The following is a 27,566-nucleotide window of genomic DNA, read 5'->3' as shown; positions in this document are numbered from 1 at the left end:
GGTGGAAGAGCAAGCCCAGGCAGTGGGGATCCCACCTCTATGGCTCCAAGGGTTCAGGGTCCTGCTCCAACAGTGCCTGAGGGGTTTGCTCCACTACCTACAACTCTGTGCACATCCCTGACCTGCCCAGGCGTCCAGCCCCACCATCCCCAGTGATGGTCCCTGGGGACCGGCCCAGGGATGGTGTGGGATGGCTGGGAAGAGGGACAGCCTCCCTGTGTACCACCACCACTAAGGAGGACCCGCAGCCCAGTACCTCCTCTGCCTTCTGCTGCAGCAGCGCTGCCTCCTGTTTCAGCTTCTCCTTCTCCTTCTCCAGGTCAGCGATGGCCTTCCGCAGCTTTTCGGCATCCTCATCGCTCTGGTGTCTCTGGATCTCCAGGGTGTGCACCATTGTCATCTTCTCCTGTGTGGCCAGCTCAGTCTCGTGCAGCCTCTCACTGATCTCCTCTGCCTGCTTTTTGAACCGCTTGGCTTCCTCCTCAGCCTTGGCCTGGGCCATGCTCATCTCTGCCACCTGCAGCTTGAGGCGCTCGGCCTCAGCCGTGATGTCCAGCTGCCGCCGGCGCTCAGCCTCCAGCGTCTTCTGGAAGCCTTCGGTCTCCTCAGCCAGGCGCTGCTGCATCTGCTCCTTGTCCTCCTGCAGCTTCTTGGCGTGTTCCTGCGCCAGATCCTTCTGCTTCTGCAGCATTTCAGCCTCGGCCCGCAGCCGCGTGGCCTCCTGCACTGCCTGCATCTTCTCCTTCAGCATCTTCTCTGCCAGCGCCCGCTGCTGTGCCAGGTCATCCTCAGCCAGCTGCCGCATGCGGGCGGCCTCCTGCGCCTCCACGCTCAGCCGGGCCACCTCCTCTGCCACCTGCTTCATCTTCTCTGCCTCCTCCGCCAGGAACTTCTGCGTGTTGTCCTTGTCCTTGAGGATCAGCGCCTTGTTCTCCTCCTCGATGCGGCTCTTCAGCTTGGCCAGCTCTTCCATCTGCACCCGGACCTTGAAGAGTTCCTCCTCCACCTGGGCCTTCTGCCGGACAGCGTCTGTCACCTCCTCCTTCAGCCGCTGCAGCTCCTCATCCAGGATGCCCTTCTGGTGGTCTGTCTCATCCAGCTGCAACTTCACCTTGGTCAGCTCCTGCTCCACCTGCGCCTTCTGCCGCAGTGTCTGCTCGGCAAACTTCTTGTGCTTCTCCATCTCGGCATCGGCCAGCTGCTTCTGCCTCAGGGCCGCCTGCTCTGCCTGCGCCCGTTTCGCTGCCTCCAGCTCAGCCTCCTTCCGCAGCTTCTCTGCATCCGCCTGCGCCTGTGCCTTGGCCTGCGCCTCCTCCTCTGCCCGCTGCTTCAGCCGCTCAGCCTCCTCCACGCGCTGCCGGGACAAGCTGGCATCCTGCTCGGCCTTACCACGGGCAAACTCAGCCTCTTCAGCCGCCCGCCGGGCCCGGTCGGCCTCCTCGCGCAGCCGGTCCAGGAGGCTCTGCTCCTGCTGGCGCGTCTGCAGCAGCTCCTGCTCCTTCTGCTGCACGGCAGCCAGGTGCGCCTTCTCCTCTGCCGCAATCCGCTTCTGCGCCGCCTCCCGTGCCAGCTGGATCTGCCGCTCCGACTCCTTCTCTGCCAGTTCCTTCTGCCGCCGCGCCTCCTCCACCATGGCCCGCAGCCGCTCCACTTCCTCCAGGGCCAGCCGCCGCTGCCGCCCGGCCTCCTCCTCGGCCGCCAGGATGGCCTGCACCTTCTCTTCGGCCTCACGCCGGCGGCCCTCCTCCTCCAGCGCCAGGGCCCGCTGCCGCTCAGCCTCCCGCTCCGCCTGCTCCCGGCTGCGCTGCACCTCCTCTGCCTCCCCACGGATGCGGTTCAGCTCTCGCTCCAGCTCGCTCTTGCCAGCTGAGGCCCTCTCGAAGCTGGCCTTGAGGGCGCGGATCTCCTCCTCCACCTGTCGCCTCTGCCGCAGTGTATCCTCCACGAGCCCCTTCTGCCTCTCCAGCTCGCTCTCTGAGGAGCGCTTCAGCAGGGCAATCTTCTCCTCGATGTCCTGCTTGTGTTGGGCCGCCTGTTCCTCCAGCAGCTTGCGCTGGTAGGCCTCGTCCTCTGCCAGCCGCCGCAGCCGTTCATTCTCCGCCTCCTTCTCCTTCAGCGCAATCTCCGCCTCCGCCTTCAGCCGTGAGGCCTCGTTGATGGCCGCCAGCTTCTCCTTCAGGATGCGCTCAGCCTCGGCCCGCTGCCGGGTGGCCTCGTCCTCTGCCAGCTGCCGCTGCCGCTTGGCCTCTTCAGAGAGGGCGCGCAGGCGGGCGGCCTCCTCGGCCAGCTCCCGCAGCTTGTTGGCCTCCGCCTCCAGCCGCTGCTTGGACTTCTCGCTGCTGGAGCGCGACTCCTCCTCTGTCTTGGCCTTGCTCTCCAGCAGGACCTCCATCTCTGCCCGCAGCTTGGCCAGTTCCTCCTCCAGCTCTTTCCTCCTCTGGATGGCCTCGTTCACCTCGCCCTTCAACCGCGAGAGCTCTTCCTCCAGGAGCAGGCGCTGCTGCTCCCCGTTCTCCATCTCCGCCTTCAGCCGGATCAGTTCCTGCTCTGCCGCCAGCTTCTGCTGGGCTGTGCCCTCTGCCAGCTCCCTCTGCTTTTCCAGCTCTTCCTCTGCCAGCTCCTTCTGCCGCACGGCCACCTCCTCTGCCTTGGCACGCTTGCGGGCCTCGCGCTCTGCATCCTCCTTCTGCTTCTCGGCCTCCTCCTGTGCCAGCGACTTTTTGTGGGCCACCTCTTCGGCCTGCAGCCGCAGGCGCAGCGCCTCGTTGGCTTTCTGCCGCCAGCGCTCCAGCTCCTTCTCAGCCTCCTCCCGTGAGCGCTCAGCCTCCAGCTGCTGCTTCTTCAGCCGCTCGGCCTCCTCCTGCAGCTGGGCCACCACATCGTGCTCCTGCTGCAGCGACAGCTCCAGCTGCGCTGTCTTCTCAGCAAAAGAGAGCCTCTTGCTCTGCAGCTCGGCCTCAGCGCTGCGCTGGGCTACCTCCTGGGCCACCTGGATCTGCCGGTCCTTCTCGGCCTCTGCCTGCCGCATGCGTCGCTCAGCCTCCTCCGCCTGCAGCCGCAGCTGCTCCAGGTCTGCCACTGCCTTCTGCTTCTCCCGAGCTGCTTCGCGCTCAGCCTGCACCTTGCGCTTCAGCTCCTCCTCCGCCTCGCGCTTCTTCTGGCTCTCCTCCTTCACCTGCCGGCGCAGGCGCTCGGCCTCCTCCTGCGCCTGCCGCTTCTGCCGCTCGGCATCTTCGGCACGCGCCCGCAGCTCCTGCAGCTCTGTCTCTGCGCTCTCCCGCTGCTTCTCGGTGCTCTCCAGCTGCAGGCGGATGAGGCGGATCTCCTCCTCCACCTTCTTGCGGTTGTATTCGGCCTCCTCGATGAGCTTCACCTTGGACTTGATCTGGTGGTCCGAGTTCTGCCGTAGCTGCATCAGCTCCTGCTGGATGTTCTGCTTCTGCTGCTCGGCATCCACGGCCACCACCTCCCGCCGGGTGACCTCCTCCTGCATGCGGAGCTGCAGCTCCCGCGCCTCCGCCTCCGCCTGTGCCTTGGCTTTGGCGTGGGCCTCGGCCAGCTGCCGCTGCTTCTCCAGCTGCGCCTCCACCTCCGCCAGCCGCTTCCTCTCCTCCTCTTTCAGCTTCTCGGCGGCTTTCTGGAGGGGAAAGAGGGTGCAAGGGACAGAGAGGGGAGAGAGAGACAAATCACAAGGGATGCGATCGCGCCGTGGAATCGATGCTGGCCCAGCTGCACTCTGCCGAGACAGCGGAGGGGTGGCAGATGCACGTGGAATGGCTTCGGCCCCTGGGCCACCGCACGAGCCGGTGACGCCAGCTTCCAGAAGATATGTGGCACGACAGGGGACACACGACAGCACAGGCAGACAGGCAACAGGAGCCAGACAGCAGCGCAGGAAGCCACGCTCCAGAGAGAAGGGACAGAGAGCGAGCGGAGCCCAAGTGATGAAGACGATGCGAGCAGCGTGCACATCACCACCCTGGCTCCCCCTGTGAGGGGGTGGCACAGACAGCCCCTGCCATGGGGAAAGGAGAGAGACGGCCGGAGCACCGCGAGCAGAAGAGAGGGGAGCGGTGCGAGGGCGGTGCCAGCAGAGCCTTCCCTGCTGGGAAAGCCTCAACAGGAGAGAGCAGTTCAGCTGGTTCAAACCTCTCCCAGCCCTCTCCAGGCAACTGGGAGCAGGGTCTGCCAAAGGGCCAATGCAGCTGGCGCACCACATGCACCGTGAGCGAGGCAGCCGCATGCTCCACAGGGCCCGGGCACAGGCAGCACATGCAGGGCAGCCAGACCCCACACCAGACCCGTGGTCCCAGAGCAGCACAGATGTCGAGGAGGGCAAGGAGGAGAGGGTGAGCCGTGGGGCAGGCGGAGGGTGCCCCGGGGTGGGAAGAGGGCATGCGCAGAGTGAGTACCTGGTGCACGGCTGCCAGAGTCATCCTGGTTTTTTACCCTCCATTAGATCCCCACCAACACAAATATTCCCCAAGAAAAAGCACTGGCAAAGCGGCTCCAAGGGCAGAAACCAAGAGTTAGAGAGGTTACCCCGCGCCAGACCCCGCGGGCCAGCGCCCAGCACAGCAGCATGCGCAGGCAGGTGCTGACTGCACTACGTGTATCTGGGAAGTGCCTCCTACCACCAGTCACACCAGAGTCCCCAGTGCCCAGAGCCAGCTTGGCTTGGAGACCCCCTGTACACAGAGCCAGCAGCCTTGCTCCCAGGAGCCCAGCAGGGAGCAGGAGTTAGAGGCCGTGGGCCAGTATTAGTGATAGGGCCGGAGTCATGGCCATGGGCCAGTGTTAGTGATAGGGCTGGAGTCATGGCCATGGGCCAGTGTTAGTCATGGGTCTGGAGCCACAGCCATGGGCTGCTGTTAGTGATGGGGCCAGGGCTGGAATCACAGCCATGGGCCAGTGTTAGTTATGGGGCCGGTGTCACAGCCATAGGCTGGCATTAGTGTGGGGCCAGAGTCATGGTCATGAGCTACCACCAGTGAAAGGGCTGGAGTCACGGCTGTGAGCTGGTGTTAATGATGGGGCTGGAATCACAGCCATGGGCTGGCATTAGTGGTGGTACCAGAGTCATGGATGTGAGCTACCACCAGTGAAAGGGCTGGAGTCACGGCTGTGGGCTGGTGTTAGTGATGGGGCCAGGGCTGGAGCCACAACCATGGGCTGCTGTTAGTGATGGGGCCAGGGACCCCATGAACTGCGCTCCTTTTGGTCACACAGCTGGCCATGCTGCCCTGCACCACTCCCTACCTCCTCGTCCTCCAGCCGCCGCAGTGTCTCGGTGATGAACTTGATGTACTGGGTGGTGAGCGTGGTCAGCTCACTGTACTGCGTCCGCAGGTCCACGTACTGTGGAGACAGGGGGTCAGCACGAGAGAGGGGAGCTTACCCACCAGTACCCCAGCAATGATGGGGCTGCACGACCACGTGCCACAGTCCCAAATCCACCCCTTCAGTGAGCAGCCACGCCCCAGGAGCTGCAGGGCACCCCCAGCCAGTGGCAGTGAGACCCCTCCTCACCTCCTGGATGATGCTGTCAGATGCCGACTGCACTTTGGGCTTCTTGGCCGGCGATGCCACTGGCTCCACCTGTGCCTTGAAGCTCACCAGCTGCAGCTCGTAGTCCTGATGAGGAGAGAGTGATCAAAGCTCTGCCACCCCTGAGCCCACCCACCCCTGCAGGACATGGCGCTGCCTCCCCAGGCCCACCTTGATGGCGTCGATATACTGCTTGGCATAGCGCTGGCACTCCTCCACCTTCTCCTTGTGCTGCTCACATTCCTCCAGCAGTTTCTGGCGAGACACGTGTGGGTGAGCCTGGGCACCTCACGGCCACCCAAAAGCACACCTCACCCCAACGTGGCCAGGGATGGCCAAGAGCACCCCTTGGCCTGACTTGGCTGGGAATGGTCAGGAGCATCCCTCACCCTGCTGCAGCCAAAAATGGTCGGGAGCATCGCCCATCCCACTGGGGATGGCTGAGAGCACCCACCCACCACGTGCCATGGCCAGGGATGGTCCCATTCCTGCTGCAGCCACCCAAGAGCAACACTCAACGTGCCATGGCTAGAGATGGCTGGGCACACCCCTCACTCTGCCACAGACAGAGATGGGCACACATCTGCACTCTGCTTGGGATGGCCAGGGGAATCCCTTGCAACACCATGGCCAGGGATAGCTGAGATCACCCCTCATCCTGCTGTGGAATGCCTGAGAGCACCCCTAGCCCCACTGGGAAGGCCAGAAGCACCCCTCACCCTGCTGGGGATGCCCAGGAGCACTCCTTGCCCCACTGGGGATGCTCAGGAGTGCCCGTTGCTCCATTGGGGATGCCCAAGCACACCCCTCACCCTGCTGGGGATGGCCAGGAGCACCCCTTGCCGCATTGGGGATGCCCGGGAGCACCCCTTGCCTCCATGGCCAGCCCTACCTTGCCCCACAGCCAGCCCTACCTTGCCCCATGGCCAGCCCTACCTTCTCCTGCAGCAGCTGCTCGCGCACGGCCTGGCTGTCAGTGATGGGCACGGCCTGGATGGCCTCCTGGCGCTGCCGGGCGTCGCGGATCCACTGGCGCAGCGCGTCGCAGCTCTGCCGGTAGTAGCCCAGCTGGCGGCCCAGCTGGTCCAGCTCGCGCTGCCGCAGGTCGGCCTGGCCCAGCACGGCCTGCCAGCGCTCCAGCAGCTGCTGCACCCGCTCCCGGTACCGCTCCAGGTCCACGTCCCGCTCGCTGTGCCCGCGCACCATCCGCTCGTTGACGTCCTTGGCCTTGCCCAGGTCGGTCTCCAGCGTGCTGAAGAAGGGCTGGTGCCCCTCGGCCTGTGCCCGCAGCCGCTGTGGCAGATAGGCAGTGGTCAGGGCCAGCTGCGGTGTCCCCAAGGCACCCCCCCGGGTCCCCTTGGCACCCTCAGAGTCCCGGTACCTTAAGCTCAGCCTTGCTGGCCTCCAGCTCAGCCAGGTCGGCCGGCACTGCCTGCACGTCCTTCAGCTGCTCCTCGTACTTGCGGAGCAGCTCCTCAGCCCCCTGCGTGCTCCGGATCACCAGCCCGATGGTCTTCAGCCTGCGGCACAGGGGTGGAATCAGTGGGAGCAACCAGGAGCGGGATGGGAGTGGGATGGATCAGCTGGGATCAGGATGGGAGTGGGCAGCCCAGGAAGAGCAGCACCGCAGACCCAGGAGGGAAGGAAAAGGGGAAAAGGGAAAAAGGGGGAAAGAAGAAAAAAGGGAAAAGGAAAAAAAGGGGAAAAGGAAAAAAAGGGGGAAAAAGGGAAAAGGGGAAAAAGTGAGAAAGGGGAAAAGGGAAAAAGGGGAAGAGGGGAAAAGGAAAAAAAGAGGAAAAGAAAAAAAGGGGAAACAAAAAGGGGAGAAAAGGAAAAACGGGGAAAAGGGGGGGAAAAGGTGGGAAACAGGGAAAAAGGGGAAAAAGGGGAAAAGGGGGGGAAAAGGGAAAAGGGGGAAAAAGGGGAAAAAGGGGGAAAAGGGGAAAAAGGGGAAAAAGGGGAAAAAGGGGAAAAAGGGGAAAAAGGGGAAAAAGGGGAAAAAGGGGAAAAAGGGGGGAGGGGGAAAAGGGGGAAAAGGAATAAAAGGGAAAAAAGGGAAAAATGGAAAAAAGGAAAAAAGGGGAAAAAGGGGAAAAAGGGGAAAAGGGGAAGAGGGGAAGAGGGGAAGAGGGGAAGAGGGGAAGAGGGGAAGAGGGGAAGAGGGGAAGAGGGGAAAAGAGAAAAAAAAAAGGGAAAAAGGAAAAAAGGGAAAAAGGGGGAAAAGAAAAAATGGGGAAAGGGGAAAATGGAAGAAAAGGGAAAAAGGAAATAAAAAAGAACAGGAAAAAAGGGGCAAAGGGAAAAATAAGGAAAAAGGGAAAAAAGAAAAAAAGGGAAAAAAGAAAAAAAGGGAAAAAAGAAAAAAAAAAAGGAGAAAAGGAAAAAAAAGGAAAAAACAGGGGAAAAGGGGAAAAAAAAAAGGAAAAGAGAAAAAAAAAAGGAAGAAGAGGAGAGGGAAGGAAAAGAAAGGGAAAAGCATGCTGGCTCTCCCCAGACTCCCCACGGCCTCCCAGCTGCCCAGGCTCGTTTCCAGGTGCCAGGGCTGACTCACTTCTCCAGGTAGATGCTGGACAGGCTGTAGACCTGCTCCATCTTGCGCAGGGTGACCTCCAGCTCAGAGCGCAGCACAGGGGCCGAGCCCGCCTGCTCCGGCTGTGCCAGCACCTGCTCCGTCTTCTCGCTGACCTTGGCCAGGTTCTTCTGGATGCCCTCCAGCTCCAGGTGTGTTTGCTGCAGAGAAAGAGTCCCTCAGTCCCAACCCTGACTGAATGCTCCCCTCCTCTTGGATCCCAGGAGGAGCAGAGCAGGGGAAGGCTCTGTAGGCCATCAGTGCAGGTGGACAGGGGAGGTTGAGGAGGGATATGGGGAAAACTCCTCCTGGAGGGGCTCTCCAGCCCTGGCACAGCTGCCCAGGGCAGGGCTGGAGTGCCACCCCTGGGGAGACTTTACAGCCCTGTGGCTCACTTGGGGACATGCTCAGGGGTGGCCTTGGGTGGACTCAATGGGCTCTGAGGGCTTTTCCAACCCAAACCATTCCCCCAGGCCCATCCTGGCACTGAGGTGGCCATTTCTGCACACTACACGTGTCACACACATGTAACAGGGCTGGGGTCACCCTGGCGTCACCCTGGAGGTGTCACCCTGAGGATCTTGGGGGGAAGCACGGGGGCAGTTCCCCGGGCTCCCACAAGTGGGGGATGCACTGGGGCAGTTCCCCTGGGCTCCCACATGTGTCCCACACGTGTCCCCCACATGTGGGAGATGCACTAGGGCAGTTTTCGGGCTCCCACATGTGGGGCATGCACTGGGGCAGTTCCCTGGGCTCCCACATGGGGGGGATGCACTGGGGCAGTTCCCCCTGGTTCCCAAACATTGGGGACGCACTGGGGCAGTTGCCTAGGCTCCTACATGTGGGGGATGCACTGAGGGAGTTCCCCAGGCTCCCACACATGGGGGATGCACTGGGGCAGTTCTCCAGGCTCCCACATGTGGGGGATGCACTGGGGCAGTTCCCTGGGCTCCCACACATGGGGGATGCATTGGGGCAGTTCCCCAGGCTCCCACATGTGGGGGATGCACTGGGGCAGTTCCCCTGGGCTCCCACATGTGGGGGATGCACTGAGGGAGTTCCCCAGGCTCCCACACATGGGGGATGCACTGGGGCAGTTCTCCAGGCTCCCACATGTGGGGGAATGCACTGGGGCAGTTCCCTGGGCTCCCACATGGGGGGGATGCACTGGGGCAGTTCCCCCTGGTTCCCAAACATTGGGGACGCACTGGGGCAGTTGCCTAGGCTCCTACACATGGGGGATGCACTGGGGCAGTTCCCCTGGGCTCCCACATGTGGGGCATGCACTGGGGCAATTCCCTGGGCTCCCACATGTGGGGCATGCACTGGGGCAGTTCCCTGGGCTCCTACATGTGGGGGATGCACTGGGGCAGTTCCCCTGGGCTCCCACATGTGGGGGATGCACTGGGGCAGTTCCCTGGGCTCCCACATGTGGGGGATGCACTGGGGCAGTTCCCCTGGGCTCCCACATGTGGGGCATGCACTGGGGCAGTTCCCTGGGCTCCTACATGTGGGGGATGCACTGGGGCAGTTCCCCTGGGCTCCCACATGTGGGGGATGCACTGGGGCAGTTCCCTGGGCTCCCACACATGGGGGATGCACTGGGGCAGTCCCCCGGTCACCCACATGTGGGGGATGCACTGGGGCAGTTCCCTGGGCTCCCACATGTGGGGGATGCACTGGGGCAGTTCCCTGGGCTCCCACATGTGGGGGATGCACTGGGGCAGTTCCCTGGGCTCCCACACATGGGGGATGCACTGGGGCAGTTCCCCTGGGCTCCCACACATGGGGGAATGCACTGGGGCAGTTCCCTGGGCTCCCACACGTGGGAGATGCACTGGGGCAGTTCCCTGGGCTCCCACATGTGGGGCATGCACTGGGGCAGTTCCCTGGGCTCCTACATGTGGGGGATGCACTGGGGCAGTTCCCTGGGCTCCCACATGTGGGGCATGCACTGGGGCAGTTCCCTGGGCTCCCACACATGGGGGATGCACTGGGGCAGTTCCCCTGGGCTCCCACATGTGGGGCATGCACTGGGGCAGTTCCCCTGGGCTCCCACATGTGGGGCATGCACTGGGGCAGTTCCCCTGGGCTCCCACACATGGGGGATACACTGGGGCAGTTCCCCTGGGCTCCCACATGTGGGGGATGCACTGGGGCAGTTCCCCAGGCTCCCACATGTGGGGCATGCACTGGGGCAGTTCCCCAGGCTCCCACACATGGGGGGGATGCACTGGGGCAGTTCCCCAGGCTCCCACACATGTCCCACACGTGTCCCACACCTGCTGCTCCGCCTGGCGCTGGGCGCACTCGCGCAGCGGGTCGGCCTTGAGGGGCAGGCGCAGGCGGTGCACGGTGCGGCTCTCGCAGCTCTCCAGCTGCAGCCGGATGTCCTTCAGCTGCGAGATGTAGCTCTTGCACAGAGACTCATCCTGCTCTCCTGTGGGGACAGCAGGGATGGCTCAGTGACCTGGGACACCATGGGGACACCGCAGAGACCCACAGTGACACAGGGATGGCTCAGTGACCTGGGACACCCTGGGGACACCACGGGGACCTGCAGTGACACCAGGATGGCTCAGCACATGGGGACACCCTGGGGACCCATGGTAGGGAGAGGAGACTTGGGGATGGCTCAGACTGAGGGGATAACATGGGGACCCATGGTAGGAAGGGGGGATGGAGGGATGGCTGAGCACCCTGGGGACACTCTGAGGACCCACAGCAGGGAGAGGGGACACACGGATGGCTCAGACCGTGGGGACACCCTGGGGACCCATGGTGGGAACAGAGGATGCAGGGATGGCTCAGCACCCTGGGGACACCCCACAGCGTTAGGACAGGGGAGACTGGGACAGCTCAGCACCATGGCAATACGCCAGAGACACCACAAAGACCTGCAGGTCACCCCAGGGACACCACAAGGACCTGAAGGTCACCCCAAGGAGCCGGGGAAACCCTGGGCACCCCCACCTTTCAGAGAGGCAGAGAGGGCACACCCACCTTTCTCCTGGCTCCGCAGCAGCAGCTCATACTTGTGAGTGCAGGCGTTGTAGTCACGCTCCACCTGCAGCCGGTCGTCGGGCTGGAAGCTCTGCGAGTCCTGGCTGTCCCGCAGGAACTCCTGGTAGTGCCTCTCCAGGCTGGACAGCACCTGGCGCACCTCCTCGGCCGGCAGCGTGCGGAACTGGGGGGGGGATACGGCCCCGTCAGCCCTTGCTGGGACCCCCGGGACCCCCGTGGGGCTCCGAGACTCCCGGGAACTCACCGTGACCTGCGTCCAGGAGTGGATCTGCTGGATGTCCCGCATCAGGTACTGCCAGGCGCGGAGGCTGCGCAGGTCCTGGTGCAGCTGCTGCCACAGCCCCAGCAGCTGCTGGTGGGTGCCCTCCAGCCTGTGGGGATGCGGAGTTAGAGGTGGGGGGCACACAGCGGGGACACGCGGGGGGGTGCAGGGTCACCGTCCCCACCTGTGCACGGCATCCAGAGCCTCCTTGTTGGGGGGTGGCAGGAGGAAGCAGACCGAGGGCACGACGGCCTCGCTGCCTGCGGCGCTCAGCACCCGCCACTGCTGTGGCTGCGCGTGGTTCACCAGGGCACAGGTGTCGTTCTTGTGCACGGTCACCTGCGGGGCAGGGGGACAGGGTGGGGTGTGGGTCTTGTGTCCATCTGTGCCTCTCCCATATTCCCCAGTGTGCCCCCCGATATTCCCCAGTGTCCCCCCATATTCCCCAGTGCACCCCCATATTCCCCAGTGTCCCCCCATATTCCCCAGTGTGCCCCCATATTCCCCAGTGATCCTCCACATTCCCCCATGGGCCTGGTGCGGTCTCACTCTGGGTGGGGGGCCCTTTGTGTCCCCCCTTGTGTTTCCTCCATGGGGCTGGGGCAGCATCAGAGCGGGATGCTGGACCCACCACGTCCCCCCACATCCTCCCCAGGGGGACCAACCCCAATCCCAGCCTCGTGTCTCCCTCACCTCCATTTGCTTGTAGTCACAGACGGCCTGGATGGGGGGCCGGCCCTGCAGGGGTGTCGAGGGGCTGCGTGGCTTCAGCTGCACAATGGTCCTGGCACGGCGGGACAGAGCCCCCAGCTGCGTCCCCAGCTCCGCCAGCTGCTCCTTCTGCTCCTGTGGGGCAGGTTTGGGACACCTCAGGATTTGGGATGCCCCCATGGTGTGGAGGGGCATCAGAACTTTAGGGAGGTACCAGGTTTTTTTTGAGAGAGCTCAGAAATATCAGGATGTCCCAAAGGGTTTGGGAGCTCTTGGGATTTTGGGGGTGTTCTGGGAGTTTGGGGAGGGGTCAAAAATATGAGGCGGGGGGGGTCACCCCAGTCTGTTGCAGCAATGGACATGTTGGGGTCACCCCAGGGTCTGCAGTGGGATGGGCACCCCAATGTCACAGACATCTTTTATAAAAAATCCTTTTCTTCAGATTTTTTTCTCCTGAGAAGCTGAGAGGCCTCAGGAACAAAATGTAAACAATGATTATCTGCTGCTGTGGGATGCAACAGGTAGATCTTTGATCGGCCCACGTTAGATGTTTGTGATTAATAGCCAATCACAGTCCAGCTGGCTCGAACAGAGAGTCCGAGCCACAAACCTTTGTTATCATTCCTTTCTATTCTATTCTTAGCTGGCCTTCTGATGAAATCCTTTCTTCTATTCTTTTAGTATAGTTTTAATGTAACATATATCATAAAATAATAAATCAGCGTTCTGAAACATGGAGTCAGATCCTCGTCTCTTCCCTCATCCTCAGACCCCTGTGAACACAGTCACGCCCCAGCACTCTGCAGCTGGACACCCCAGGGGCTGCTGTGGGACTCTGATTTTGGGGGCTGCCACCTCAGAGTCGCCAGGGGCTGGGGTGACCCTGCACGTGGGGTCAGCCTGGGGCTGCCATGGGGCTGGGGTCACCCTGGAGGTGTCACCCTGAGGATCTTGGGGGGATCCACTTGGGCAGCCCCTGGGCTCCCACCTGCCCTCAATACAAGGTCATGCAGCAGGGTCACCCTGCAGATCTGGGGAGGGTCATCCTGAGGGTCCCCCCCGGGTCTGGGGGTCTCGCTGGGGGTCTCCCCAGGGTCTGGGGGTCCCCCCGGGGGACTCGGGGGTGCCCTCACCGCCAGGTCCTGCAGCAGGTCCTCGAGGCGTGTGGCCGTGGTGCCGCGGTCACAGCTGAACTTGCGCCGCATCGTCTCCTCCGTCTTGCGCAGCAGCTCCTCAGCCTCCCGCACCTCAGCAAAGAACTGGGGGGGACCAGGGGTCAGAATTGGGGGTCACGCCTTCCCTCCCACTCCCAGCCCCACCCTGGCATCCCCCGTACCTGGAAGTAGTTGGTGTTCTCCTTCAGGTGGGTCTCGATGCAGCAGCAGAGCTGGAGCATCCAGCTCCACTGGGTCTGCAGCGCCGCCAGGAACGCCTGGGGGGAGCAGGGGGGACACCGGGGCTGGCACCGAGGGCACCTGCACCGCTACGGGGGCTGGCACCCTCACCTGACCTGCAGCCACACCTGCACCCGCACCCGACCTGCACCCACAGCTCTAGCCTCACCTGCACCCTCACCTGACCTGCAGCCACACCTGCACCCACACCTGCACCCACACTTGACCTGCAGCCACACCTGCACCCACACCTGACCTGCACCCACAGCTCTAGCCTCACCTGCACCCACACCTGAACTGCACCCACACCTGCACCCACACGTGACCTGCAGCCACACCTGCACCCGCACTGCTACAGGCAGCCACACCAGTGACCCCGAGTGACCACTGCAACCCACACCAGCGACCCCCAGTACCTGCTGCACCCCACACCAGGGACTCCCAGTCACCACTGCACCCCACACTGCTGACTTCCAGTGCCCACTGCACCCCCCACTGCTGACCCCCAGTGACCACTGCACCCCCCACGGCTGACCCCCAGTGACCACTACACCCCACCATTTGCCCCCAGCCCCTCTCATGCCCAGCATTCACCCCCAGCCCCTCTCACACCCCCCATTTGCCCCCAGCCCCTCTCACACCCCGCATTTGCCCCCAGCCCCTACTGCCCCTCAGCGCCCCCATTCGCCCCCAGCCACACACCCACCTCCAGGGTCTGTGCCCCGGGGTGCTCCTCCCGCAGCAGCCGCTCCCCCGAGGTCCGCAGCTCCTGGATCCGCCGCTCCCGCAGCTCCAGCTCCCGCATCAGCGCCTGCGGCAGGGGCAGGGTTCACACTCGTGTGCATGGCCAGGGGGCAGGGCTCACACTCGTGAGCAGGGCTGGAGGGCAGGGCTCACACACTTGTGCACAGCCGGGGGGTTGGGTCGGGGCTCACACTCGTGTGTAAGGCCAGGGATTCAGTCAGGGCTCACACTCGTGTGCACAGCCAGGGGGATGGGGAAGTTCAGGGCTCACACACATGTGTAGGGCCGGGGGGCAGGGAGGGGTTCAGGGCTCACACACGTGTGCACATCTCTGTGTGTATGGTTACAGCTGGGGCTGTGTGTGCAAGGGGGGCTCTGGGGGTGCTCAGAGGGTTATGGGGGCTCTGGGAGGGGGGGCACATGGGGGCTCAGTGCTGCAGAGCAGGGAGGGGACCACGGGACACAGCCATGTGCGTGTCCATGTGTGGGGATGGCACACGTGTGTGTGTGTGTGTGTGTGTGTGTGTGTGTGTGTCCATTGGTGTGTCCACGTGGAGCAGCTGTGTCCTCCATGCGTGTCTGCCATGCCTATCTCTGAATCCATGTCCATGCCCATCCCTCTGCCCATATCGTGTCCATGCCCATCCCCGTGTCTGTGCCCATTCCTGTACCCATGTCATGCCCATTCCCATGTCCACGTCTGTCTGTGCCCATCCCTGTGCCTATGTCATGTCCATGCCCATCCCCATGTCCATGCCTGTGTCCATGCCCATCTCTGTGCCCATCCCTGTGTGCGTGTCCATGCCCTTCCCTGTACCCATGTCATGTCCATGCCCATCCCCATGTCGACGTCCATGTTCGTTCCCATCCTTGTGCCCATCCCTGTGTCCGTGTCCACATCCATCCCAGTGTCCATGCCCATCCCTGTGTCCATTTCCATGCCCATCCCTGTGCCCATGTTTGTGTCTGTGCCCATTCCCATGTCCATTTCCATGCCCATGCCTGTGTTGTGTCGGTGCCCGTCCCCATGTCCATGTCTGTGCACATCCTCATCCCTGTGCCTGTGCCCACGCATCACCCGCCGTGCCCGTACCGAGTAGCTCTCCTTCTTGGCCGCCATGGCGGGGTTGTTGTGGCTCCAGTCAAAGGCCACCTCCTCCTCCTCGCGCTCGCTCAGCCACAGCAGCTCCTTGGTGGCGGCGCTGACGAAGCCGTGGAGGCTCTCCAGGTGCCGCAGCCGCGACTTGGAGGAGTTCTGGGGGGCACAGGGGGTGGTTTGTAGCTGCATCCTCACCCTGCATGGCCTCACCCCACAGGGCTGCCCCCTGCACACCCTCTGTCTTCCCTCATCCTCCTCCCCACTTCCTCCCATGTCCTGCATCTTCCTCTCCACAATCATGCCCAGCACAACACCCCCACCATTGTCCCCCCTCCTGTCACACTCCCCTGCCAGGTCCCCCCCCATCTCACACCCCATCTGCAGGGCCAGGGGGTCTCACCTTTTCACCCCCTCATGGCTCACATCCCCTCCCCAGCAGGTCCTCCCATATCTGCCACCACCCCCTGACCCCCAGGCCATACACCCGCCCATGACTCCCCAGGCCACACACCCCCCTGACCCCCTATGTCACACACACCCCCTGATCCCCCAGCAGGTCCTCTCACATCACACACCCCCCATGACCCCCCCCCAGGCCACACGTCCCCTGCAGGTCCCCCCATGTCACACACCCCCCTGATACACCAGCATTGTCTCCTCATGTCCCACACCCCCCCTGACCCTCCAGCATTGTCCCCCCATGTCACACACCCTCCCCGCCACATGTCCCCAGCATTGTCCCCTCATGTCACACACCCCCATGACCCCCCATGTCCCACACACCCCCACGCCTGCCCCATCCCTGCGCAGCCCTTGGGGCTCACCAGCAGCTTGGCGTACTGCAGCTCCAGCTTGCCCAGGCACTCCCGGTAGGCGCCACTGGGGCCAGGGGACAGCTGGCTCTGCAGGGGACACCATCAGCTCAGGAACCCCACCCCGGACACCCCCTGCACCCCACAAAGGGAGCAGCAGAGGGGACTCGAGGGGAGGGCAGGGCACCAGGGGTGCAGGGGCTGCGGGATGCACTCGGGGCACGGTACCCCCACCCTCCTGGGGTACCCCAGGACCTGGGGGGCTCCAGAGCTTCAGGGACCCCGAGGCACAGAGCAAAGGTAGCCCCAGGAAATGCTCAGGAGCAGGGGAGGGAACAACAGCACTGGAGGGACCCCTTGAGGCAGAGTGGGGACAGCCCCAGAGGACCCCCAGAACCAGGGTGTCCCCAGCACCCAGGGGTCTCACCCTGTCACCTCCAGCACCCAGGGGTCTCACCCTGTCACCTCCAGGACCCAGGGGTCTCACCCTGTCACCTCTAGGACTTGGGGATCCACAGCACCCTGCAGGGTCTCACCCTGTCACCCCCAGCACCAGGGTGTCCCCAGCACCCAGGGGTCTCACCCTGTCACCCCCAGCACCCCGGGTCTCACCTCATCAGCCCGTGCCCGCTCCACCTTGGCGCGGAACTCCTCGATGGCGCGGTGCAGCCCGCGGTGGGCGCCCAGGTGTGTCTCCACGGTGGGCAGGTCGGCGCCCCACTCGGCCGTGGCCACCCGCCGCTGGTTCTCCTCCACCCAGGCCAGCAGCTCCTGCAGGTAGCGCAGGGGAGCGTCGTCGGGCTGCGGCCGCCGCTGCTGCTGCGCCGCTGTCACCGCCACGGATGTCACCGCTGTCACCGGCGCCCCCGACTTGAGCCGCAGGTTGTACTCGGTGCGGATGGACACCAGGCGCTCGTGCAGGCGGTACACGCTGCGGGGAGGGAGGCGTTGGTGGGGCACAGGGGCCGTGGGGGGCTCGGGGGGCAGGGGGAGATTGGGGTGCACAGGGGTGTCAAGGGGGTGCAGAGAACATGGGGAGTTTGGAGTGCACAGGGGTTGTAAGGGGGTACAGGGAACATGGGGAGTTTGGGGACATGAGGAGATTTGGGGTACACAGGGATTTTAAGGGGGTACAGGGAACCTGAGAAGTTTGGGGACATGAGAGGGTTTGGGGATATGAGGAGCTTTGGGGTGTACAGGGGTTGCAGGGGGTGCAGCAAATATGTGGAGTTTGGGGGCATGAGGAGCTTTGGGGTGTACAGGGGTTGCAGGGGGTGGAGGGAACATGGGGAGTTTGGGGACACAAGAGGCTTTGGGGGCATGAGGAGCTTTGGGGGGTACAGGGGTTGTAAGGGGCTACAGGGAACGTGGGGAGTTTGGGCATATGAGTGGGTTTGGGGTGCACAGGGGGTGCAGGGGTGTGGAGGGAACATGGGGAATTTGGGGCACACAGGGGTTTTGGGGGGTACCGGGAACATGAGGAGTTTGGGGTGCACAGGGATTGCAGGGGTGTACAGTAAACATGGGGAGTTTGGGGGCATGAGGATCTTTGGGGTGCACAGACGTCAGAGAGAGCTTTTGGGGAGAGTATGGGGGGCTTTGACGGGTACAGGGGACATAGGGGACATGGGGGTCACAGGAGGCTTTGCAGGGTTTTGGGGGACATAGGGATGGCTGGGGGTGCAGGGAGCATGGGGGACATGGGCAGCATGGAGGACACAGGAGACATGGGGGACACAGAAGGACAAGGAGGGCTCCGGGGGCCCGTACCGACGGTACATCTGCTCGCCCTGCGGGTGCCGCCCGTCCTTGAGGGTCTGCACGTCGTTGAAGAGCAGCCGGATCATGGCATCCGCCTTGTCCAGGTCCCTCTCCACCTCTGCCGCCTTCTGCGGCGCCTTCCCGGCCGCCAGCAGCCGCACGTCCTGCGGGAGGGGCAGGGACCGTGAGGCCACCACGGGAGGGGCACGGCCGGGGCTGTCCCCCTGCCTCGGGGCCGCCGGCACTCACCGCCTGCAGCAGAGCATCCGCCTGGTTCAGCTGCTCCTCACAGAGCCCCGACTCCATCTGCAGCTTGGTGACCACACGCTGCAGCCGCTCCAGCCTGCGGGGACGCACAGAGGGACACGGTCAGCACGGATCGAGTCCTGCCCAGGGGCAGCTGTCCTGGCTGTGCATGGCGTGGGTCCATGCTGCATCTTGCTATCCTGCTCCCCATCCCGCTCCCAATCCCCCCATATCCCCATCTTCCCATCCCCATCCCACTTCCAGCCTCAACCCTAATCCCCCCCATCCCCATCTTCCTTTTCCCATCCCACTTCCAACCTCAACCCCAATGCCCCACATCCCCATCTTCCTTTTCCCATCCCTATTCCCATCCCACTTCCAACTTCAGTACCAATCGCCCCCATCCCATCTCATTTCAATCCCCATCCTGCCCCCCACCTCACCCCCATCCCATCCCACCCCAATCGCCCTCAGCCCCATCCCCGCTGTCCCCGCTGCTGCCCCCATCCCTCCGCTGCCGTGCCGTGCAGAGCCGTGCCGCGCCGAGCCGCGCTCCAGGCCGGCCGCAGAGGTTTCCCAGCAGGGGCGGTGACTCACAGCCCTGCGGTTCCCCCTCGGGGGGGCCGGGACACCCCACCCGGGCCCAGCCCCGCGGTTTGGCAGCGGCAGGGGGGTGTGGATGCCAGCGCGGCCCTGCCCGCTCCCCCGGCCCCCCCGAACTCGCCTCTCGAACTCAGCCCGCAGCAGCTTCTCCCGCTCCAGCACGGCCACGTGCAGCCGCCCCCACTCCTTCTCCACGTCCAGGGGGTGGTACCCGGGGGGCACCTTCAGCTGGCCCGACTGCACCGCGCCCTGCACGGCCCGAGTGTCACACACGGCCCGAAGGGGCAAGCCAGACACTGCCGCGGGACCCCCGGAACTGCGGGACTGTGACCCCTTGGGACCCCCGGCACCCCGGGACTGTCATCCTCTTGGGACCCACCCAGGGCCCCCCAGCCCCGCAGGACCACCATCCCCTTGGGACCCACCCAGAGCCCCTCAACCCTTCAGGACCACCATCCCCTTGGGACACATCCCCAGCTCCTCGGGACCCCTGGCTACTGGAACCCCCACCCCTCAGGACCCGATATCCCCAGGGTGTCCCCCTCAGGCCCCCCATCCCCTTGGGACCCCGAGCAGCCATGACCGCCTCCCCAGAGCCCCTGGAAGCCCCGCCGCAGCCCTTGGCCGTACCTCCAGCGCCTGGAAGATGGCTTTGGAGCGGTTCTTGTCGGCCTCCCGAGCCGGCAGCTCCGTCTCCTTGAACTTGAGGAACTGGCGCCAGAGGATCTGCCGGGAACGGGGTGGGGGGCACAGCTGAGTGGGGACCCCCAGCCCCAGCTGCTGCCCCCTCCCCAAGCACCCGCCCTGCCCAGCTGCAATTTTCCATGTGTGCAGAGCCGCGGGAAGGAAGTGGCCGTGCTGGGCTTTGCCAGCGGTGACTCACGGCATAGCCAGGCAGGGTGAGTCACAGGGCTCCCCCCTTCATGGGGCACCCGGCTCTGTCCGGGCTCGGATCCCCAAACCCTGCAGACCCCCACACTGGCACCAGAGGGGGCTCCGTGCCACAGCCACACCCAGGTCACATCGTGGTGACTCATGGCATGGCACAGCTGGCCCTGTGCTGGCACGGGAGCTGCCAAACTGGACATGAGCCACTCATGGTGGGGCTGTGGTCAGCTGGCACCCCTCACTGGGCATGAGCCACCCTTGGTGGGGCCATCATAGGATTCTGCCACCCACTGCCCCAAATACCAGTGGCTCCCAAGACCAGCAGCACCATCCCTGTCTCTGTGCCCATCCCCTTGCCCATGCCAGGCCAGCAGCACCGTCCTTCTCTCTGTGCCCATCACTGTGCCCATGCCAGACCAGCAGCACCGTCCCTGTCCCTATGCCCATCCCCGTGCCCATGCCAGGCCACCAGCACCATCCCTGTCCCTATGCCCATTCCCGTGCCCATGCCAGGCCACCAGCACTGCTCCTGTCCCTGTCTCTGTGCCCATGCCAGGCCAGCAGCACCGCTCCTGCCCCCATGGCCTCACCTCGATCTCCTCGTAGCTGGCAGGGAGGCGCCGCTCCTCGAAGAGTGCCGAGTGCTGCCGGCTCCACTGCAGCAGCCCCGTCACCACCTCGTAGTACTCCTGCCAGCGCAGCTGCAGCTCCTGCGCAGGGGGACACGTGTGGGGCCGGCTGTGACACGCCAGGGGGTGGCAGCAGAGGGGTGACACCCCCGGCACCCCAAACTCACGTTGGCCTTGACGCCGTCCTGCACCTCGGGCACGCGCGGCATGGCGTCGTACAGCGAGGACACGTAGGTGATGATGGACTTCTCGTCGGGCTGCGCCACGTCCACGTCTGTGGGGAGAGAGGGGGTCAGGTGAGGGGAGGGAAGGGGCTCTGACACCCCAGGACCCACAGGACTGGGACCATCATCCTCTCAGGACCGACCCCATATCCCCCAAGACCCCTGCGACCCCGGGACCCCCGGCACCTTGGGACTGTCATCCCCTTGGGACCCACCCCCTGTCCCCCAAGACCCCTCACCCCAGCCCGTACCTTCGGGGTCCAGCAGCCGCGTCACCCCCAGTTCCCGCTCGGCCACGGTGAAGGCCTGGTCCAGGTTCTCCAGGTTGTTCTGGCGGTACACCCGGCTCATGTCGATCAGCATTGGCCTGTGGGTGGGGGGCAGCAGGGGTCACTGGGGCTGTGGGGACCCCAAAACCCCGAGGAGAGCAGGTCCCCCCTTTTCTGGGGGTGCCTCATCTGCCTGTACTCCTGCCTGGCCAGCCCACACCCCACACCAGGGGCGCTGGCGGCAGGGGAGGACCCCAGAGCCAGCAGAGGAACAGGAGGGGCTGGGGATACACGCAGCCCCCAGTGGGAACACCAAAACAGTCAGAGCCCCCATGTCCTGGGAACTGGGCACCCCAACACTGCATGGGGCTGGCACCCCTATCCCCTGTGGGGCTGACACCCCAATTCCACGTGGGGCTGACACCCCAGCCCCATGTGGGGCTGATCCCCTAATCTCCTGTGGGGCTGACACCCCAATCCAATGTAGGGCTGGCACCCCTATCCCCTGTGGGGCTGACACCCCAATCCCACGTGGGGCTGACATCTCAGTCCCCTATAGGGCTGACACCCCAATCCCATGTGGGGCTGACACCCCAGTCCCATGTGGGGCTGACACCCCAGTCCCATGTGGGGCTGACACCTTGGGCTCCCCTTGGGGGTCTATGGTGGGGCCAAGCTCAGTGTGGCAGTGCCGTGGTGCAGAGCATGGCACAGCTGTGACACGGCACAGCTGGCTCATGGCACACCTGGCACATAGCACAGCTGGTACCTGGCACAGTGCAGGGGCCTCCCCCCATCCGGCACAGCCCTGCACATATTTGCACTCCCCAAAAGCACGCAGAGGTCCCAGCAGGACCCGTGGGGACCTGCCTGCCACCGCCCCAGCACGCCAGCAGCGGGAACGGCACTGCCAGCATGGCTGATGGGCTGGGACTCGTCAGGAGCACGTGCTCATATCAGCCCAAATAAGATCAGCGCAGCTGCCCCATGAGCATGGGATTGGCAGAGCTGCCCCATGAGCACACGCCTGCCCATGGTGTGGGTCACACACACGGATCCCAGGCACCACCACGGCACCCACCTGTGCCGGTGGATGATGGCGTTGAAGAGGCGCCCGTCCCGCCAGCTGGTGGTGAAGTTGTCGCAGCGCAGGCCCTGGTAATCCTCCACCATCCGCTGGGACCACAGCAGCAGCTTCTCCTTGGCTGTCATGTCCTCCGACTGCCCGGTCACCTGGATGTCTGAGATCTGCCAGGACACAGCTGTTAGTCTGGAAACTGGCACGGTGACACTCGCTGCATGGCCACAGTGACACCACTGCTGCCCCACTGGGGACCAACCTGGCCTGGGGAGGCCCCCAGCCCCACAAATCCTGGATGTCTGAGATCTGCCAGGACACAGCTGCTACTCTGGAAAGTGGCACTGGCACGGTGACACTCGCTGCATGGCCACAGTGATACCACTGCTGCCCCACTGGGGACCAGACCGGCCCAGGGAGGCCCCCAGCCCCACAAATCCTGGCCCCTTGGTCCCACTGTCCCATCCCCACCCCGCCAGGCTCACCTGGAAGTGCAGGATGATGGTCCAGATGAGCCCCAGTGTCAGTTTGGGGTTGCCGTCGGCGATGTCATCGTTGCGGATGTTCACCAGCTTCACCTGCAGCACAGGGCACACGCAGGTCAGGCACGAGACAGCCTGGCACGGCACAGCCCCGGGGGTTGTGGGCATCCTGGGGGTCCCTTCCCCTCCTCACCTGCCGGTGCTTCAGGTAGTTGAGGGCAATCTGGACATTCTGCAGCTTGTGGAAGCGCATCCGGCCCTTCTCCCGGGGCTGAGGAGGGGAGGGAGAGGGAGGCGGTGAGTGCAGCCACACACCCCTGCTGTGTCCTGCCACCGCGGCCCTCCTGTGACACCAGGACACGGTGCCACCACCCCGTCCTGCCATCGCGTCCTGCCCTCAGCCCGGCGCCGCCCGGCCCGTCCCAGCAGCGCCGCACATGCCGATGGCACCCACCCACGGCACCGCCCTCGCACTTTGCCCCTTGCGGTGGGGACGCTCCCCGTGCTCCCCCCGCGGACCCGGCGGCACCGGCTGCTCCCACGCCCCGCCCGGCGGCACCGGGACCAGCGGAGCCGTCCCGGGGGGAGCTGAGTGTCCCAGTGGCACGGCAGGCACTGCCCGGGCGGGACTGGCCTCAGTGCCAGCACGTCACGGTGCTGACAGCGCTGCTGCCCCATGGCCACGGTGGTGCCTCGCCATGCAGCTCCCCAGCACGCTCCAGTGTACCCCCAGCAGGACCAGGAGCTGCCAAGAGGGGTGAGACCCCAAACTTGTGGGTCCTGAGGTCCTGGATGCTGCCCCACATGTTCCTGCCCCACGGCAATGCCAACATTCCACCAGCTGAGCCCAGCTTTGGCCGCAGGGAGAGCTGGGGACTCCAAGAACCCCCTGGTGCCACTCAGCCATGGAGCAGGGTCACTCCTGTCCCACAGAAAGGGGCCACCATGGACCCCACTCTGCAATGGAGCAGGGTCACTCCTGTCCCACAGAAAGGGGCCACCATGGACCCAGAGCCACTCACTGCCAGGGCCAGCCCTAGGGTGAGACCCCGGGAGTTGGTGGCCATGTGCCACCCCCTTGCCAGCCACCCCACGGAGCCAGCAGCACATCCAGCTGTGGTGCCAGGAGCAAGTCCAGCTCCAGCAGGGTGGGATCGCTCCCAGGGATGCTGCTGGTGGAAGATGACTTTTCCCTCTTGCTGCTGCCACTGAGTTGTGGCCCAGGGAAACCCACCCCAACAGCTCTGGGCATCGGGGGGGCACCAGGACAAGGCAGAGCATGCAGCAGAGCCCGGGCGCGGCACCGGGACAGGCACGGCACAGGGCACGGGCATGCAGACCGTCCTGGGACATGCTGGGCACCGCTGTCACAGCTCCGTGCCGTGCGGGGCCGTGCCGAGAGCTGAACCACTCACCAACCGCAAGGTCCGCAGGACGTCGCGCTCCCGGGGCTGCCCCGGCCGAGCCGAGCCGAGCGGAGAGGAGCAGAGAGAGGAAGAAGGAGGAGGAGGAGGCAAAGGCGGCGGTGGGCCGGCGCCAGGAAGCAGAGAGGGCACCAAAGCAAAGAGAGGTTAGAGGCGGGGGGCGCGGGCACTCCGCGGGCACCGGGACGGACGGACCGACGGCCAAGCAGGAAGAGGGGGAACAGAGGCAGGCAGCGAGGGGGAGGACGAGGATGAGGATAAGGAACGAGGACGGCCGGCGGAGGGGTGCCAGCACGAGGTGGGGACAGCGCGGGGCAGGGCAGAGTGGCACCTACCAGGGTGTCACCCGACAGCACCTCCAGCAGCGAGATGAGGTTGTGCCCGTCCCGCAGGTCCTCGTACAGGTCGTTGACATGGCGCTGCGCCTGTGGGGACAGTGACAGGGGCGTGTCAGGGGGGCTGGGGACAGCTGAACATCCCCCCCACCCAGCCAACACCCCGGTGGGTGCCCAGTGACCCCCCCAGTACAGCGGGTGCTCACACACAGCCCCAAGTGCAGCTGGTGCCCCCAGTGCCACGATCCCCAAAAACACACACAGCAGCTCCCCCTGTGCCAGGATGGATCTGGCATCCCTCTGGCATCACTCTGGCATGCAGAGACCCACCGTGAAGGGCTCAGACCCCCCGCCCACCGTGAAGGGGTCAGACCCACTGCCTACCACAGTGGCAGCCCCAGGGTGTGCAAAGAGGAAGAGCGCAGTGGGACAGACAGACAGAAAAAGAGAGGAAGAACCTACCTCTGGTCGCCAGTGCTGCGCAGGGCAGAGAGAAGAGAGCAGTTAGGAGAGAGCTGAGAGGGGACCCAGCATGGGCAGAGCGTGGTGGCACCACGGTGGCACTGCAGGGTCAGGGACGTGTGGAGACATATTGGGGGGGCTGGGCCGTGTCCCAGGGCGTGCCAGGCGCCAAGGTGGGGCTCTGCCTGTGCCAGGGAATGGGGGCTGGAGGGGTGGGACAGGACTGAGGGCATCAGAGCACAGGGCACATCTCCAGGTGCCAAGGGCACCGTTCCCTCCTGGCATACAGGGAGGGCAGCAGGAGGGCAGATCCCAGCTGGAGGACAGCTGAGAGGCCTTGGCCAGACGTGTGGCACAGGAGCACCAGCACCAGGGACCCTCCATGGCCACATCCTCAGCTGTACCAGCACAGAGGGCTGTGGCTGGGGGTGATTTGGGGCAGGGAACACTGGGGCAGTGGTGCCTGCTGGACTGGCAGTGCCCATACCTTGATAAGGTGCTTGTTGACCCATTTGGTGAAGGTTTTCTTCTGGACACGATCTCGCTCATCTGCAAGAGAGGAGAGGCACGGGTGAGCCGGTGGCAGCGGGGTCTTGGCACAGCAAAACCAGGCCCCGGCGGTGGCACCGCAGGGCACGGCTGGCGCAGGAAGCGATGAGCCAACTGCTGTGGGGAAGCACGGTGACTCACGGGGGTGTGGGGAGAGGAAACAGCTAACGGGGACTGGCCCCGGCGTGCCAGCACTGTGCCAGCACCAGCCAGCACCCACCAGCACCTCAACATTGAGATTAGATCAGTTGGCCAGGCCTCGGTGCTAATAACGCCGAGGGTGCAGGTTCAACCTCAGTACGGGTAAATTAAGGGTTGGACTTGGTGATCCTTGTGGAGCTCCTTTCAACTCAGGATATTCTGTGCCCCTGTGACTGCAGGGAGCAGGAGATGCCCACCCAGCCCCAAGCCCGCTGCACTGCTGTGAGGAGCCCCAGCCCTGCTCTGGGCTCGGTGGGCACGGACTGAGCAGTTTGGGCATGGCACGGACAAGAGGCCATGGGGTGCTTGTCCTGGCACAGTCCCAGCCCTGCCCTGGGCTCAGTGGGCATGGACTGAACGGTTTGGGCATGGCACGGACACAGGGACATGGGGTGCTTGTCCTGGCACAGCCCAGCCCCACAGGCAGGGCTCTGGTGGGGCACGCACGGGATCAAGGTGAGCCCACGCACCGTCTGCACTGCCAGAGCCCTGGGACACCCCAGGACATCCCCACACCCCCAGGATACCCTTCTGTGTGGGCACAGGGCCAGGCAGGGCTGCAGTGAGTCACGGCGCTCCCTGCCCGCTGCCCTGTCATTAGGGGATGGCATGGGAACGCTGACGCATGGGATGGGAACCCGGGATTCCACGGGACCCACCCCACAGCACCCGCTAACCCCCCACACCTCACTGCCAGCACCCCATATCCCCCAGCACCCCACTAACCCACCAGTGCCCCACACCCCACTGCCAGCACCCGCTCTCCTGTCCCCTGCGTCCCCAGTGTCACCACCAGTGCCGCACCCAGCCCGCTGCCCCAGAGGGGTTCGGAGGGCACAAGTGCCCCCCGATTCACACACGGGGCGATGCCACCGGAGCCTCGGCAGCCGCGCCGCCCCCCTGCCCTGCCGTGGCGAGCCGGGCGCTGCGTGCCGGGTCTTGCCCCGCCGCAGCGTGCCGGGATCTGCCCACGCGGCACCCAGCGCCCAGAGGCAGCGCTCCCCGCCGGCGGAGCGCCCCGGGGTGCTGCACAGCCCCAGGAGCCCCGCGGGCGCTCAGCGGCACGGCCAGGGCGTGCCGGGCCAGGAGCGGCCGCGGTACACGAGAGAGAGGAAGGAAGGAAGGAAGGAAACGTGGGGCGCAGTGCGCGCCGAGCGGGGGGCACCGACACCATCCCCGGCACCCGCGCACACCGCGCTGACACCCGAGGGGTCCCCGGAGCGGCGCCCACCCCTCGGCGGCGGCACAAGGACAGCGCGGCCAGGCCGGGGCGGCCGAGCAGGGCGTGGCAGGAAGAGAACCAGGGCACCGGGATGGAGCTGGGCGGCGGCCGGGGGGTCTGCAGCGCTCTGCCCCATAGCCCCGGCGTGGGGGTCTGCCCCACAGCCCGGCCCGCAGACACCGCCCCAGAGCGGGGGTCTGACCCACAGCCCGCCCTGGGTGCACCAACCTGGGACACCGCCCCAGTATGGGGGACACCGCTCCGGTGTGGGGGTGGCCCCACAGCCTGCCTGGGGACCCACAGCTCCGGGAGCAAGGACCCAGCATGGGGGTGTCCCCCCAGGGACCCCGGCCTGGTGTGGGGGTCCGCCCCAGGGACCCCGGCCCGGTGTGGGGGTCCGCCCCAGGGACCCCGGCCCGGGGTGGGCTCTGTCCCGCAGGGACCCCGGCCCGGGGTGGGCTCTGTCCCGCAGGGACCCCGGCCCGGCGTGGGGGTCCGCCCCAGGGACCCCGGCCCGGGGTGGGCTCTGTCCCGCAGGGACCCCGGCCCGGCGTGGGGGTCCGCCCCAGGGACCCCGGCCCGGGGTGGGCTCTGTCCCGCAGGGACCCCGGCCCGGTGTGGGGGTGTCCCCCAGGGACCCCGGCCCGGTGTGGGCTCTGTCCCGCAGGCTGCCCCGGGTGGGGATGCGATGGCGGGCGGCCCCCCCAGCCCCCCCACGCTCGGTACCTTTGCGGCCCTCGGCCGCCCGCAGCACGGCCAGGTACAGGTTGTCCTCGGAGCCCGTTCGGGCCGGAGCCTCGTCCGAGGTGCGGCGCGGGCGGGACATGCTGAGTGAGCCCCGACACGGCTGAGCCCGACGCTGCTGCTCTGCCCTCCCGCTCCGCCGCCCGTCCCGCCGCGAGTGGGGCGGCCCGGGGAGGAGACGGGGCTCTCTCCCCCCGCCCCACGCCCCACGCCCCGACCCTGCCCACAGGAAACTCCTGAGCTTTAACCCTTCCCTCGCTGCGCCTGCAGGCGGGATGGGACCCACG

General features: G+C 65.0%; 1 protein-coding gene across 13 annotated transcripts in view; it reads right to left on the bottom strand.

Moving 5' to 3' along the window:
- PLEC (plectin) overlaps positions 1-27,566 on the bottom strand; it is a 60,097-nt gene that overhangs the window by 6,764 nt on the left and 25,767 nt on the right. For 4 of the 13 annotated variants that reach the window (XM_058018551.1, XM_058018602.1, XM_058018618.1 and 1 more), the window contains 32 exons: positions 25,051-25,112; positions 24,564-24,578; positions 24,102-24,191; positions 23,758-23,793; positions 22,536-22,613; positions 22,346-22,438; positions 21,864-22,030; positions 20,765-20,880; positions 20,457-20,563; positions 20,251-20,370; positions 19,403-19,498; positions 18,894-19,021; positions 18,173-18,266; positions 17,933-18,087; positions 16,775-17,093; positions 16,175-16,252; positions 15,345-15,506; positions 14,214-14,318; positions 13,450-13,545; positions 13,247-13,372; positions 12,096-12,248; positions 11,587-11,741; positions 11,385-11,511; positions 11,120-11,303; positions 10,399-10,556; positions 8,099-8,277; positions 6,929-7,067; positions 6,484-6,840; positions 5,719-5,802; positions 5,530-5,634; positions 5,260-5,358; positions 257-3,637 (listed from right to left, as the gene is read on the bottom strand). In XM_058018551.1, the coding sequence (XP_057874534.1) occupies positions 257-3,637; positions 5,260-5,358; positions 5,530-5,634; positions 5,719-5,802; positions 6,484-6,840; positions 6,929-7,067; positions 8,099-8,277; positions 10,399-10,556; positions 11,120-11,303; positions 11,385-11,511; positions 11,587-11,741; positions 12,096-12,248; positions 13,247-13,372; positions 13,450-13,545; positions 14,214-14,318; positions 15,345-15,506; positions 16,175-16,252; positions 16,775-17,093; positions 17,933-18,087; positions 18,173-18,266; positions 18,894-19,021; positions 19,403-19,498; positions 20,251-20,370; positions 20,457-20,563; positions 20,765-20,880; positions 21,864-22,030; positions 22,346-22,438; positions 22,536-22,613; positions 23,758-23,793; positions 24,102-24,191; positions 24,564-24,578; positions 25,051-25,112 (7,364 nt within the window). The remainder of the gene's footprint in view (positions 1-256; positions 3,638-5,259; positions 5,359-5,529; positions 5,635-5,718; positions 5,803-6,483; positions 6,841-6,928; positions 7,068-8,098; positions 8,278-10,398; positions 10,557-11,119; positions 11,304-11,384; positions 11,512-11,586; positions 11,742-12,095; positions 12,249-13,246; positions 13,373-13,449; positions 13,546-14,213; positions 14,319-15,344; positions 15,507-16,174; positions 16,253-16,774; positions 17,094-17,932; positions 18,088-18,172; positions 18,267-18,893; positions 19,022-19,402; positions 19,499-20,250; positions 20,371-20,456; positions 20,564-20,764; positions 20,881-21,863; positions 22,031-22,345; positions 22,439-22,535; positions 22,614-23,757; positions 23,794-24,101; positions 24,192-24,563; positions 24,579-25,050; positions 25,113-27,566) is intronic. The other 9 variants (XM_058018560.1, XM_058018625.1, XM_058018610.1 and 6 more) reach the window with 4 other exon arrangements.

The sequence above is a fragment of the Melospiza georgiana genome, chromosome 1 (genome assembly GCF_028018845.1).
Source record: "Melospiza georgiana isolate bMelGeo1 chromosome 1, bMelGeo1.pri, whole genome shotgun sequence".
Classification (NCBI taxonomy): Eukaryota; Metazoa; Chordata; class Aves; order Passeriformes; family Passerellidae; genus Melospiza; species Melospiza georgiana.
Note: the sequence above shows the minus strand (reverse complement) of the source record. Positions and strands in the feature narration are given on the sequence as shown.